Raw genomic sequence first — 15,738 nt, 5'->3', positions numbered from 1 at the left:
ACAAGTAAACTTCCTTTAGGACCTATCTAAGTGCAAACATTATTCCAGTTGAAGGTTGTATGTAAGCCATAGGTGCAGAGGTGCTTCTTGAGCCACTTAACCTGTACGTATTCCATCTATTTCATCATGCAACACGTGTTTCCCACCCTTGTTAATCAAGTCGCTGCACTAAATCAGAGAATGAGAGGGCCTCAATATGGTTAACTCTTGATCTTCAATGAAAACATGGTGCATTAACTACCAACCATCTTTTACTCAAATTTTCTCCCCTGCTTTAAAAATGCCATTGGGCAAACATCTACCTCATTCATCACAAAGAAGACAATATTGTACAGCCTTCAGAGACATCAAGGAAAGAAATCTCTCAGTCTAGCCTGTTCCCTGGTGTAGAGACACAGATGGGGGAACCAAAATCGGCCCCGCCAGCTGACCTGACCTAGAGAACGGCCCCTCTGTTTCCTCACCAAATTACTACAAGCCCACACCATGTTTGATTCCCCTGCTGCCCACAGTGACTTCACACAACAGAAACACATACTTTCAACTTTCAGGAAAAAATTTTATTTTAGAACATTGTATAATTAACAGTCTTTGCCACCTCTGTCCTGGTCTAGTGTCACATAAATGTGAGACAAAGCAGGGAAAGACTGTTCTACAGTCAGTTCAGTATTCATCCCTGCACAACCTAGCTTTCACTCATCCTTTCTCTCTGTTTTGTTTCCTTTTTCCTATTTTTCTCTTTTACTTTACCTTCCCAGGAGTTCCACCTTTGTAATCACTAGGGAAAATTCCTCAGGGCCTTCAGGAAGGCCGTCATCAAGGATTTCAATGTGCACGCTTTTCACCGTCTCCCTCGCTTCAAAGAGGAGCTGCCTTGGTGGAGGGATGAAATCCACGCCGGCCTCGGCGGTCCCACTCACAGCCTCAAACCAAAGCCTCACGGGGCCAAAAGAGCCACCCGAACGGACGACTGTGAGGTTAACCTATGCAAGAAGCAGTTTTTTATTTTGGATGAGTACTCTATCAGGCAAGACTTAATTCTGAGTGTCTCTAATTCTATTTACCAGGATTAGGTTGAAGTTACATGTAAATTTATCAAGTATATAAATTCTACGTTAAAATGATATCAGGAACACATTAATCAGTTTGTGAACACTTTGGAATATGAACAAAGAAACACATTTTAAAGATCACTCACGATATAAAAAATAAAAATGATATTTAAGATTTTAAGCATTTCACGCTCCACCTTTTGCACTTCCTCTGACACCCGAAGTTGCTCTTGTGAAAAGGCGAATCGTCCATAGGGAAAGTCACTAGCCACCACTGTGATGTTGGCTGTGCTGCTGGATTCACGCCGTACCGCCCCGTCACTGACTCCAGTGAGCTGAAACTCATAGAAACACTTTTCCTCAGGAATGTCATCATTCAAAGCCTAGAGAAGGACAGAAAGAGCCATGAGCAGCAGAATCTGAACATTTAAAGAAAAATATCTACCATATAAGCAAAACAACGAACTCTGTGATACTGACCACCTCCCACCACCCCACCCCCCAACCACACACACACACAGCAAAGGGCATAACAGCAATCAGTAATACTGATACCTGTAACACTACAATTGCCGCAGACTGTCCATCTCGCATTGTTAGTTTTCCTGAAGTTTCAGCAAATTCCCCCATGGAAGGAGGGAATATCCTCCAGTACACTGTGACCTCCCCAGAAATCGCTGGGCCACGAACGAGGCTACAACAACACACAAATGTATATTTCATTTTTATTGAAAGAGCTTTTCCTAAATATTTGCTCTATCCTTCAACAATAAACAATTTTCAATTATTTCAAGAATATTATAAATTTCAATAACCCTATCTTTTTGCAAAGCAAAAAAAGTCTTTTAATTCCAAGACAGTAACACCCAAAATACTGAGCTTGCGTAAATCTGCTTGACAAGAATACTAGGAAAAGCTGAACACTAAAAGTAGAAGGTTTAAAGGAATAAAAAAAAAGTACATATGGACTTTTCACTTACTACACAAGATACAAAATACGAATAAAGGACAGTAAACACTTCACACATGCAATGCTAATGAAAAAACTACCAAAAAGATAAAGTTTTAACACAAATTCAGCTACTTTATTGATAACTGCTATCTCACTCCTCATGAGAAAATTTATGATAAACAAAATTGCCTATGAGCATACCACCCTAGTTAAACAATAGGTCCTAATTTTAGAACAATCAGAATCATAAAATCTTTGATCCAGATGATTTTTTAAGGAATGATTCTGTAGCTAAGGCACACAAGCTTACAGAGATGAAGTAACTCCTATTTTACATGGCTAGTGACAGAACAGGGCTGAAAGCATAGATCTCTTGATGTTACTCAGTGTGCTCTCCTTGGCATGGGCTTGTGCAAATAATCTAAAAAACAGTCAGAAACCTTCTCATGGCCTACCCGGCTCTTTGGTGGGGATAATGGTGGACTCTGGGAGGGCTCACACCAAGGAGTACTACCCAGAACTACTGCTGCAAGTGTCCTTGTCCCCACGGTGAGCCACAGCTACCCCCGCCTCTGCAGGAGACCCTCCAACACTAGCAGGTCCAAGGCAGAAGGCAGAAGGTCCACACTCCCATTCCACAAAGAAAGAGGTGCAGGGACCTTAAAGTAGCATTTTTTAAAAAGCTGTGTGGCTGACAGGGTCTTGGTGCTCTGGCTCGGTGTCAGGCCGGAGCCTCTGAGGTGGCAGAGCTGAGTTCAGGACACTGGTCCACCAGAGACCTCCCAACCTCACGTAATATCAAACAGTGAAAGCTCTCCCAGAGATCTCCATCTCAACGTTAAGACCCAGCTCCACTCATCGACCAGCAAGCTACAGTGCTGGACACCCTACGCGAAACAACTAGCAAGACAGAAAAACAACCACCCATTAGCAGAGAGGCTGCCTAAAATCATAATAAGGTCACAGACATCCCAAAACACACCATCAGATGCGGTCCTGCCCACCAGAAAGACAAGATCCAGGCTCATCCACCAGAACACAGGCACCAGTCCCCTCCACCTGGAAGCCTACACAACCCACTGAACCAACCTTAGCCACTGGGGACAGATACCAAAAACAACAGGAACTACGAACCTGCAGCCTGTGAAAAGGAGACCCCAAACACAGTAAGTTAAGCAAAATGAAAAGACAGAGAAACACACAGCAGATGAAGGAGCAAGGTAAAAACCCACCACACCAAACAAATGAACAGGAAATAGGCAGTCTACCTGAAAAAGAATTCAGAGTAATGACAGTAAAGATGATCCAAAATCTTGGAAACAGAATGGAGAAAATACAAGAAATGTTTAACAAGGACCTAGAAGAACTAAAGAGCAAACAAACAATGATGAACAACACAGTAAATCAAATTAAAAATTCTCTAGAAGGAATCAGAATTAGAATGGAGGCATGGATCGAGAAGATATAAGAAATGTTTAACAAAGACTTAGAAGAACTGAAGAACAATCAGTGATGAACAACACAATAACTGAAATTAAAAATACACTAGAAGGAATCAATAGCAGAATAACTGAGGCAGAAGAACATTCTACATAGTGGAAATAACTACCGCAGAGCAGAATAAAGAATAGGATTGAAAATAATTGAGAACAGTCTCAGAGACCTCTGGGACAACATTAAATGCACCAACATTTGAATTCTAGGGGTCCCAGAAGAAGAAAAGAAAAAAAAAGGGACTGAGAAATATTTGAAGAGATTATAGTTGAAAACTTCCCTAATATGAGGAAGGAAATAGTCAATCAAGTCCAGTAAGCGCAGAGAGTCCCATACCGGATAAATCCAAGAAGAAACACGCCAAGACACATATTAATCAAACTATCAAAAATTAAATACAAAGAAAAAATATAAAAAGCAGCAAGGGAAAAGCAAAAATTAACACACAATGGAATCCCCATAAGGTTAACAGCGGATCTTTCAGCAGACACTCTGCATGCCAGAAGGGAGTGGCAGGACATATTTAAAGTGATTAAAGGGAAAAACCTACAACCAAGATTACTCTACCCAGCAAGGAACTCATTCAGATTCGACAGAGAAATTAAAACCTTTACAGATAAGCAAAAGCTAAGACAATTAAGAACCACCAAACCAGGTCTATGACAAATGCAAAGGAACTTCTCTAGGCAGGAAACACAAGAGAAGGAAAAGACCTACAATAAAAAACCAAAAACAATTAAGAAAATGGTATTTGGAACATATATATTGATAACTGCCTTAAATGTAAAAGGATTAAGTGCTCCAACCAAAAGACATAGACTGGCTGAATGGATACAAAAACAATACCCATATGTATGCTGTCTACAAGACACCCACTTCAGACCTAGGAACACATACAGACTGAAAGTGAGGGGATGGAAAAAGATATTCCATGCAAATGGAAATCAAAAGAAAGCTGGAGTAGCAATTCTCGTATCAGACAAAACAGACTTTAAAACAAAGACTATTACAAGAAACAAAGAAGGACACTAAATAATGATCAAGGGACCAAACCAAGAAGAAGATATAACAACTGTAAATATTCATGCACCCAACATAGGAGCACCTCAATACATAAGGCAAATGCTAACAGCCATAAAAGGGGAAATCGACAGTAACACAATCATAGTAGGGGACTTTAACATCCCACTCTCACCAATGGACAGATCATCCAAAATGAAAATAAATAAGGAAACACAAGCTTTAAATGATATATTAAACAAGATGTACTCAATTGATATTTATAGGACATTCCATCCAAAAACAGCAGATTACACTTTCTTCTCAAGTGTACATGGAACATTCTCCAGGATAGATCACATCTTGGGTCACAAATCAAGCCTCAGTAAATTTAAGAAAAATGAAATCATAGCCAGCATCTTTTCTGACCACAATGCTATGAGATTAGAAATGAATTACAGGGGAAAAAAACGTAAAAAACACAAACACATGGAGGCTAAACAATATGTTACTAAATAGTCAAGAGATCACTGAAGAAATCAAAGAGGAAATCAAAAAATACCTAGAGACAAATGACAATGAAAACACGATGATCCAAAACCTGTGGGATGCAGCAAAAGCAGTTCTAAGAGGGAAGTTTACAGCAAGGCAAGCCTACCTCAAGAAACAAGAAAATTTCAACTAAACAATCTAACCTTACACCTAAAGGAATTAGAGAAAGAAGAACAAACGAAACCCAAAGTTAGTAGAAGGAAAGAAATCATAAAGATCAGAGCAAAAATAAATGAAATAGAAACAAAGAAAACAATAGCAAAGATCAATAAAACTAAAAGCTGGTCCTTTGAGAAGATAAACAAAATTGAAAAACCATTAGCCAGACTCATCAAGAAAAAGAGGAAGAGGACTCAAATCAATAAAATTAGAAATGAAAAAGGAGAAGTTATAACAGACACCACAGAAATACAAAGCATTCTAAGAGACTACTACTTGCAACTCTATGCCAATAAAATGGACAACCTGGAAGAAATGGACAAATTCTTAGAAAGGTATAACCTTCTAAGACTGAACCAGGAAGAAATAGAAAATATGAACAGACCAATCACAAATAATGAAATTGAAACTGTGATTAAAAATCTTCCAATAAACAGAAGTCCAGGACCAGATGGCTTCACAGGTGAATTCTATCAAATATTTAGAGAAGAGCTAACACCCATCCTTCTCAAATTCTTCCAAAAAATTGCAGAGGAAGGAACACTCCCAAACTCCTTCTATGAGGCCACCATCACCCTGATACCAAAACCAGACAAAGATACTACAAAAAAAGAAAATTGGGGCTTCCCTGGTGGCGCAGTGGTTGAGAGTCTGCCTGCCAATGCAGGGGATACGGGTTCGAGCCCTGGTCTGGGAAGATCCCACATGCCACGGAGCAACTGGGCCCGTGAGCCACAATTACTGAGCCTGCGCGTCTGGAGCCTGTGCTCCGCAACGGGAGAGGCCGCGGCGGTGAGAGGCCCGCGCACCGCGATGAGGAGTGGCCCCCACTTGCCGCAACTAGAGAAAGCCCTCGCACAGAAACGAAGGCCCAACACAGCCATAAATAAATAAAAAAAAAAAAGACTAGCTTTAAAAAAAAAAAAAAAAAAGAAAAAGAAAATTGCACACCAATATCACTGATGAATATAGATGCAAAAATCCTCAACGAAATACTAGCAAACAGAATCCAACAACACATTAAAAGGATCATACACCATGATCAAGTGGGATTTATCCCAGGGATGCAAGGATTCTTCAATATATGCAAATCAATCAATGTGATACACCATATTAACAAATGAAGAATAAAAACCATATGACCATCTCAATAGATGCAGAAAAAGCTTCTGACAAAATTCAACACCCAGTTATGATAAAAAGTCTCCAGAAAGTGGGCATAGAGGGAACCTACCACAACATAATAAAGGCCATATACGACAAACCCACAGCAAGCATCATTCTCAATGGTGAAAAACTGAAAGCATTTCCTCTAAGATCAGGAACAAGACAAGGATGTCCACTCTCACCATTATTATTCAACATAGTTTTGGAAGTCCTAGCCATGGCAATCAGAGAAGAAAAAGAAATAAAAGGAATACAAAGTGGAAAAGAAGAAATAAAACAGTCACTGTTTGCAGACAACATGATAGTATACATAGAGAATCCTAAAGATGCCGCCAGAAAACTACTAGAGCTAATCAATGAATTTGGTAAAGTTGCAGGACACAAAATTAATGCACAGAAATCTCTTGCATTCCTATACACTAATGATGAAAAATCTGAAAGAGAAATTAAGGAAGCACTCTCATTCACCACTGCATCAAAAAGAATAAAATACTTAGGAATAAACCTACCAAGGGAGACAAAAGACCTGTATGCAGAAAACTATAAAACACTGATGAAAGAAATTAAAGATGATATAAACAGATGGAGAGATATACCATGTTCTTGGATTGGAAGAAGCAACAATTGCAAAAATAACTACACTACTCAAAGCAATCTACAGATTCAATGCAATCCCTACCAAATTACCAATGGCATTTTTTACAGAAGTAGAACAAAAAACCTTAGAATTGATATGGAAACACAAAAGACCCCGAATAGCCAAAGCAATCTTGTGAAAGAAAACAGAGCTGGAGGAATCAGGCTCCTGGACTTCAGACTATACTACAAAGCTACACTAATCAAGAGAGTATGGTACTGCCACAAAAACAGAAATATAGATTGATGGTACAGGATAGAAAGCCTAGAGATAAAACCACACACATACGGTCACCTTATTTTCGATAAAGGAGGCAAGAATATACAGTGGAGAAAAGACAGCCTCTTCAATAAGTGGTGCTGGGAAAATTGGACAGCTACATGTAAAGAATGAAATTAGAACACTCCCTAGCACCATACAAAAAAATAAACTCAAAATGGATTAAAGACCTAAATGTAAGGCCAGATACTATAAAACCCTTAGAGGAAAACACAGGCAGAACACTGCATGACATAAATCACAGCAAGATCCTTTTTGACCCACCTCCTAGAAATGGAAATAAAAACAAAATAAACAAATGGGACCTAATGAAACTTAAAAGATTTTGCACAGCAAAGGAAACCATAAACTAGACGAAAAGACAACCCTCAGAATGTGAGAAAATATTTGCAAACGAAGCAATGGACAAAAGATTAATCTCCAAAATATACAAGTAGCTCATGCAGCTCTATATCAAAAAAACAAACAACCCAATCCAAAAATGGGCAGAAGACCTAAACAGACGTTTCTCCAAATAAGATATACAGATTGCCAACAAACACATGAAAGGATGCTCAACATCACTAATCATTAGAGAAATGCAAATCAAAACGACAATGAAGTATCATCTCACACTGGTCAGAATGGCCAACATCAAAAAATCTACAAACAATAAATGCTGGAGAGGGTGTGGAGAATAGGGAACCCTCTTGCACTGTTGGTGGGAACGTAAATTGATACAGCCACTATGGAGAACAGTATGGAAATTCCTTAAAAAACTAAAAATAGAACTACCATACGACCCAGCAATCCCACTACTGGGCATGTACCCTGAGAACACCATACTTCAAAAAGAGTCGTGCACCACAATGTTCATTGCAGCTCTATTTACAATAGCCAGGACATGGAAGCAACCTAAGTGTCCATCGACAGATGTATGGATAAAGAAGATGTGGCACATATATACAATGGAATATTACTCAGCCATAATAAGAAACAAAATTGAGTTATTTGTAGTGAGGTGGATGCACCTAGAGACTGTCATGCAGAGTGAAGTAAGTCAGAAAGAGAAAAACAAATACCATACGCTAACACATATATATATACGGAATCTAAAAAAAAAAAAAAATGGTTCTGAAGAACCTAGGGGTAGGACAGGAATAAAGACGCAGACATAGAGAAGGGACTTGAGGACATGGGGAGGAGGAAGGGTAAGCTGGAACAACGTGTGAGAGTGGCATGGACATATATACACTACCAAATGTAAAGTAGATAGCTAGTAGGAAGCAGCCACATAGCACAGGAAGATCAGCTCGGTGCTTTGTGTCCACCTAGAGGGGTGGGATAGGGAGGGTGGGAGAGAGACACAAGAGGGAGGAGATATGGGGATGTATGTATATGTAAAGTTGATTCACTTTGTTATACAGCAGAAACTAACATACCATCGTAAAGCAATTATACTCCAATAAAGTTGTTGAAAAAAAAAAAGAAAACTTCTCATGATCTAACGTCAAGATAACTCAAAACATACCTTCAGTTTTTATCAAAAATATGTTCTACTCTCCACAGGATTTTACAAATATATAAAAAGACAATGCCTGAAGAATATGTCTGTATTGAGAACAATGTATTTAATTAATAATGCTAATTATTTAAATAAAACTTCAAAACCCTAACATAGGCAAACAAAAATTAGGAAACCCTTACCTGATGATAGCAGTACCATTATATTTTGCTGAGGGTTCCCCAATGAGGACGTGCCTAGATGATGGAGCTATCCCAACTTCTCCTGACACTCCCTTATCTCCTCGAATGATTATTGATGCGCTACCTGAGTTGAAGATGATATACCACTTATGTAGAAAACACATGGATTCACTTAGTACATGCCTGGCAATGTTCTAAGGGCTTTACATATACTAATCTTGTGAGTTAATCCTCATGACAATCATATAAGTTAGGTACTAATATTATCCTCATTTTACCAGCGCAGATATTTAAGCACAGAGAGGCATTGAAGACACTAAGGCAAATGACTTGCCCAAGATCACATTTTAATGAAAGGGATAAAGTGCGCAGTACTTCCACTATCACTCCCATCATAAGTAAGTACTCTTCTACCATGTGCATTAATCCACTTCTACAGTAACCATTTTGTAGCTCACTGAAATTGGCTATGTGGCTGTATCTATTAGCTATGTAGCAAAAGCTAGAATTCTTGGGGGCCCTTTTTTATTTTTAATTTTCTGACTCTACCATTTGCTTGTAAGTGTTTATAAAATGTGTCAAGTATTCCTACTAAAATGGAAATAAAAACCATATCAAGTAATTTGAGTATTCATATCATAATTTAGCAGTAACTTAAATAAAATTGTTTCCAGAAGCACACATTAGAGTTTAATGAAACAAAGGATTGGATTACTATACTATCAGTTTCTTTGGCAATGGATTAATGGGATCAAGAGTGGTTTGTCAAGTGCAAGTATGTCACAGTTAGAAATATATTATGAATTTTTTATATTAACAAATGATTTACCTTGATCCACTGTTATATTCTTGTTTTTGCATCTAATTAGTCTATATAATATCAACCCTGACGTTTAACACGATGTAGACAACTGAGCTGACTTAAAACTTATGGAAGAATATAATGCAAAGATATGAATCCCTCAAATGCTTGCTGGAAGTACTCTAGATATAAATGCAAAAGGAATAACTACCCTACGTGATATCATAGGTGACAGTACACAATACTCTCTACAATTCTGCAAATTTCCTTAGCCACGGAATTCTGCTTCTTTGACCACGAACCCTTGCATAGGATGAAGTTCTTGATGGCAAAAAAGGACATGCAACAGTAACTAAGCTTTCATATCAAAGTTGCTGGGCCATTTTTTATGGTTATTACTGTTTGTACTATAATGAAACCATCTTAGCTCCAGTAATCCTTTCTCTCCAGACCTAAGAAACAAATTTTCACATGGACCATAGGCAAGTGAGAATTATGATGCCTGTTTCTGAAATGTCAAAATCTAAGTAATTACTTTCTTATCAAAATAGGCAATAGATAGGCTGAAAGAGACATAATAAGATGCTAAGTTTTAAAATAACATTTTATTACAAAAGTAACATGTGATCATTGTAAGTAGGTGTAGAAAATATAGGTAATCAAAAACCACTATCAACATTTCAAATAATTCCAAACATGTTTATGACATGCACATGACAAAAAGGGGATTACAATGAACATGTTGTTACAAAGCCTATTTTATTAATGTAACAATTATCCATGTAATGAAGTGTTCTTAATTTTAATGTAAGTAAGGCTTTTTCTGCCACATTTTTTGAATAGTTGCATAGTATTCTGTTACATTTAACCAGTCTCCTACTGTAGGATCATTTAAGAAGCTTTCCTATTTTACTTTATAAACACTGCTAAAACAAACATCTTTATCTTTTTAAAAATCACACAGCTAAGTAGTATGAAGTCTTTGGCGTATGACCTCACCAACAATGGGTATGGTAATTTTAGCTTTAAAAAGTCTTTAGCTGTTATACAAGTAGGAAATAACATCTTTATGATTTAGAAAACGTTTTAGGAATTATAAAAACAAATACTACCTATCTTTGTAACTATTGATTATCTGGTTACGTTTTTCTAAAAATCTACTTTTTAATTTCCAAAAATGTCGACTTCTCTTACCTTTTATTGGAGATATTTCTACCTCATCAACTGGTACCAGCTGAATGGTGAAACTCCTGTCCTCCTCCAACATGGCATCTTGAAGTGTGTGCAACACAATGGTCTTCTGGGACTCAGTCTACATCAAATGAGGAGGAATAACACATTTTCCAGATTGACCAAAGTTGAGTTTCAAATGTTCTCATTAGCAGAATAACATTTATGTGCATAAGCATTTTTTAAAGTGTGTCCTTTCTGTGCCCTGGAATTATGGGTTTCTGCTAGAGAGAATTACTATGTAAAAATTAGCTCTGAGCATAAATCCGATTAAGGTTCGTAATAGGAAAAAGGGGGGAAATGTTAACACAACTTTTAAATTTCCTGAAAATTTTCAACCATTGAAAGTTCGATCACTTAGAATTAAATGGTCACAGCATGATGTAAATAGATGAATGTCATAGGTTTAATACTTATAAAGGTTATCTTTCTACTACCCATTTTTACTCCTTGCCCTCTACCCACTCCTGCTTCCTTCCCATTCCTTCCATAGGTGTTGATCTCAAGCATTTTCACTATTATTCCTTCCCTCTCTTGGCTTAAACTTAGCTCAGTAATTTCTTGGAACATGTGCTAAGTTTTCAGTGTAGGCTGGAAGAGAAAGAATAGGAAAAGCAAATATATAGAAGACAACCAGCTTAATACTTCGAGACATAACCGTGACAGAAATCACTTTTATCTTTACCGCCTCCTCCGTATGCTGATAAAAAAAACTCGAATTTGCCCTATGCATCACCGATTAATTTTCTACAGTTTGAATTCTGCTGTTTATTGCTTCTTATGTACATCTTAGTTCCGCAATCGCATCTTTTCTTTGAGATTTTTATTATTAAAAGCATTATTCTAATCTCTTCACTCAAGCTGTCCTCTCTTCGTAAGAGTCCTTTTTTTCTATTTTACAGTAACTGTACTTCTTAAAAATTTTATAAGAGTTGCTAGGAAAATGTATACTTCCTGCCTCAGACCTTATTAAATGCACTCATGGAAAATCTATAATTCCTGGGATGCAATGAATCACTCCCATCCCTTTTACTCTCTGCACATTGTCAATTAGCGGCTCTGAACTATGTGCTTAGCTACAAAGCCATTTGTTAGAATGGAGACATAGATATGCCAGTAGCTGAGTATACAAGAACAATAAAGCTATTATGCAGAGGTACATGGAACGCACCAGGTTGGCAAGCAAAGAACAAGATGGAGATGGGTCAAGTCCAGGGTGACCCACAAACTCACCCCTCCTGATGCAGTACTCTGAACAAGGATGGCCTTATTCCCTGGGGTAAAAGATCAGACTATTTGCCATTTTGGTACGGATATCCTGCTCAACACCAGAAAATGTTTCTAATCATCTGGGAAGTAGATGTAGTAACTGGGAAATGACTGCTCATTATTACTATGGAAAATCTTTAAAGAAATTTCAAAGTAATTTCTAAATTCTTCTCATGCCAAATGAGAAGTTTATAGAGGTTTAGGGCATGCAACCGAGATGTTTCTTGAGCTATTGCATATCAGAACCTAAGAAATGAGTGGATGAAATAACTGTGCCATCTGGCTTGAGATCTTTAATTCCATTAGAGTAACCAACACCTCAAAAATGGTGGCAGAATATCTAAGTGGCAAATGGATTGCCAGAGGGCATCACCGATTAATTTATTCATCACCTATTAGAAAACTGAATGAAAAAAAAGTATTTGCTTTTGTGTTGTTTGGTGTTGAAAGCTCTGATAAAAGGTCAATAGACTCAAAAAAAAAATAGATTGACCATGTTTCATTGGGATCATCTGGTCACATTTCTTTTAGAAATCCACCTTGGGGACCTTCTACTCTCCTATTTAATTTTTTAAATTCTATTTCGTTTATGGAAATTCATCTGCTTAGACTTTCTATAACTACTATTTACCTATTAGAGTCAACTTCATATAGATGTTTACATTCATTTGTCTAGATACGTACAAAGTAATCTCTTAAAATTTTATACTTTCACTTTTAATGGTTCTTTCTTGCTTGTTCTTATTTTGTGAGGTTATTTTTTGTTGCTTTTTAAAAAACTTATTCATCAGTTCTACTGTTTTTCTGGTTTTTAACTAATTTCCTTTTGCTTTAGTTTTTACTAATTTAGGAAAGATTTATGCAAACATGAAAGCAAAAACCATAAAAGACTGATAAATCTGGACTCTCCAGTTTCTTCTCTTTGGTCTATTTGTCTATCCCAGAGCCAATATCATACTGTCACATTTACCTGTGCTACATATTATCTTAAGTTTAGTTAGGGAAGGGCACCCTCCATTCTTCTTTGTGAGTTTCTGAGACTATTCTTGGTCTTTTGCATTTCCATATGGATTTAAGAATCAGCCTGTCAATTCTCTTCCATCTGTCCATCCCTCCTTCCAGGGAAAAAGAGTTCAGAGGTTGATAGATAAATGCTACTTGGTTCTGGTTACACTGCATTCACAGTGAAACTCTGTGCTCAGATTAACTGGGAGGAAGGTACAGCCAGGATTCCCTCCGAGAGGCTCTGTGTTCCACATTTCAGAGCCTGACGTTCTGTGGGTAAGACGCCGCCACTGGATCATTTTAAGCAGGGGGTGGCATAACGAGATCTTCCTTATAGAAAAATAACCCTACTCAGTGGCACGGATACTGGACAGAAAAGGGAAAAGACTTGGAGTGGGAATATCAGTTAAAAGACCATCCAAGGAAAGATGATGGAGGCACGGATTGTCACAGCCATGACAGAGTAGGAGGAACAGAAAGGGTATTTAAAAGGGAAAACTGACTAAACTCAGTTGTCAAATATATGCAAGAGTTACAGAATGGGTAGAGATGGGGATGACACCCAGATGTCTGGCTTGGTTGACTGGTTTTGCCCTCAATCAGGGTAGGATATGTCAAGAAAAGAGCAGTTTAAGGGTGGGATGTAGGTAGTGTCTGAATTAAATTTCAGACATCTTGGGGTGGGGGTTGTGTGTGTGCATGTGTGTGTGTGTGTGTGTGTGTGTGTGTGTGTCTGTGATTTTTCTCCACGGTGCATATGATTTCAAAACATTCAGAAAATCAAACAAAGACAAGTTAGAGAAAAACTACAGGAGTCCTGATGACGATTATACCTCATCAAAATGAAGTGTCCCATTCAAAGGACTGAGATCATCTTTAGCCATCTCATCTATGGTCCACTGAAGTCGGATGGCTCCTTTTCCTCCTGGGGACCGGACAACTGTCAATGTCACATACGAATCAGGGTCATCAGACAGAAGGGATTCATCAACCATTACCTGAAAAAAAGAAAATCCAGTAAAGTTAAAAAAAAAAAAAAAAAAGAGCAAAAAGCAGCAGGAAGAACAAACAGAATCTCATTTCTCTTCTCAATGACTGCAATTTTTGAATTTAGAACTCTAATCACAGCATGTTACAATCATGTGGCAGAAAAAAAATGTTTCACCAAATCCCATTCCCTTTTTTCCCTAGACACTCAGCTACTTGGCATTTCCTAGCCCCTTTTGCAATTAGGTGGAGCTTGTGACTGAATTCTGGCCAAAAGAATACAGGCAGAAGTGAAGTATGCTAATCATAGTCTGACCATCAACTTCCCACACAATCTTCCACATTCCCTCTTCCTCCATTTGCTGGATGACTAGAGGAGGACAGAGTCACAGATGGAGAGACCCTGGTGCCTGAGATGCCAGTTGGAGAAGAGGTGTCCATAAGACTCCAACTAGGAACACTGATGTAGGACTTTTGCATAAAGAACAAATAAACTCTTATTATATTAAGGAACTGAGATTTTGGGGGTTCTTTTTATGGCAGTCAGGCTCCCCACATAATACAGACCTAATATGAATTACACATATTGACTCTGTGAAGCAAAGTCCAAACTGAGCCTATACTACGCACTTGTTATGTAAATACAAAAATATAACACAATGCTTTCCATTTTCAAGAAAGACACTTAACGAGTGTATAATTCAATCTTGTTGGGTTCTTTTTTCATGAGATTTTGCATTGGTGCCAAGAGTAGGGATTTGGAGCCAACTGATATTTGCTGAGGTTCTATTATGTGTCAGTTCTTGCACATACTTTATCTTATTTAAGCCTCACAAAAACTCTAAGAAAGCTGAGGAGCACAGATATACATGTATTTGGAGAAAAGGAGCCTGGGATTTAGTTCAGATGTTTTGACTCCACACACAGTGCTGTTCAAAGCACTCCTCAGACACCAGAAATATCAAGTAAGAAAAAAGCAAAGTGAGAAAGAAAAAAAATCCATTTTAAACAAACTGCGTATATAAGCCCTTTTCATTTCCATAGATAATAATATTCTAGTTTCAGTTTCACAAGCATATTTCCAGGAGTCTCTGTGATTCCCAGTGTTTTGGTATACTCAGCACATTGCCCTGTGAGAAGCTTATTAATTTTGACAGATTAATAGCAATAATCCTTTCTCAGTGTTCTTCAGTTCTGAATATAATCTGTCTCACCAAATAATGCTACCAGAATGTTCACTATGCGCACAATATTGTGTATCTTAGATACAGGTTAAAAGATAAACTCCAAGTTATCAAGAGCTATTGGCTATAAGAAAGATAGGATACAAGGAAAGTAGCCACAAAGGGCTGAGCCACAAGCTACTACTAATATTATCAACAATTAAAACAGCAATTGACACCTATTGAGGGTAAAGCCCAATTATATGTGCTTTACATGTATCAACTCACTCCTCACAACAAGGGTT

At 37.8% G+C, this 15,738-nt stretch overlaps 1 protein-coding gene across 1 annotated transcript in view; it reads right to left on the bottom strand.

Moving 5' to 3' along the window:
- The window catches only part of ADGRV1 (adhesion G protein-coupled receptor V1), a 531,821-nt gene that overhangs the window by 367,086 nt on the left and 148,997 nt on the right, over positions 1-15,738 (bottom strand). The window contains exons 59-64 of the mRNA XM_059919079.1: positions 14,117-14,281; positions 10,974-11,091; positions 8,978-9,101; positions 1,608-1,746; positions 1,250-1,435; positions 751-983 (exon numbers count right to left, since the gene is read on the bottom strand). Coding sequence (XP_059775062.1) covers positions 751-983; positions 1,250-1,435; positions 1,608-1,746; positions 8,978-9,101; positions 10,974-11,091; positions 14,117-14,281 — 965 coding nt within the window. The remainder of the gene's footprint in view (positions 1-750; positions 984-1,249; positions 1,436-1,607; positions 1,747-8,977; positions 9,102-10,973; positions 11,092-14,116; positions 14,282-15,738) is intronic.

The sequence above is a fragment of the Balaenoptera ricei genome, chromosome 3 (genome assembly GCF_028023285.1).
Source record: "Balaenoptera ricei isolate mBalRic1 chromosome 3, mBalRic1.hap2, whole genome shotgun sequence".
Lineage (NCBI taxonomy): Eukaryota > Metazoa > Chordata > Mammalia > Artiodactyla > Balaenopteridae > Balaenoptera > Balaenoptera ricei.
This window is presented reverse-complemented; position numbering and strand designations above follow the sequence as displayed.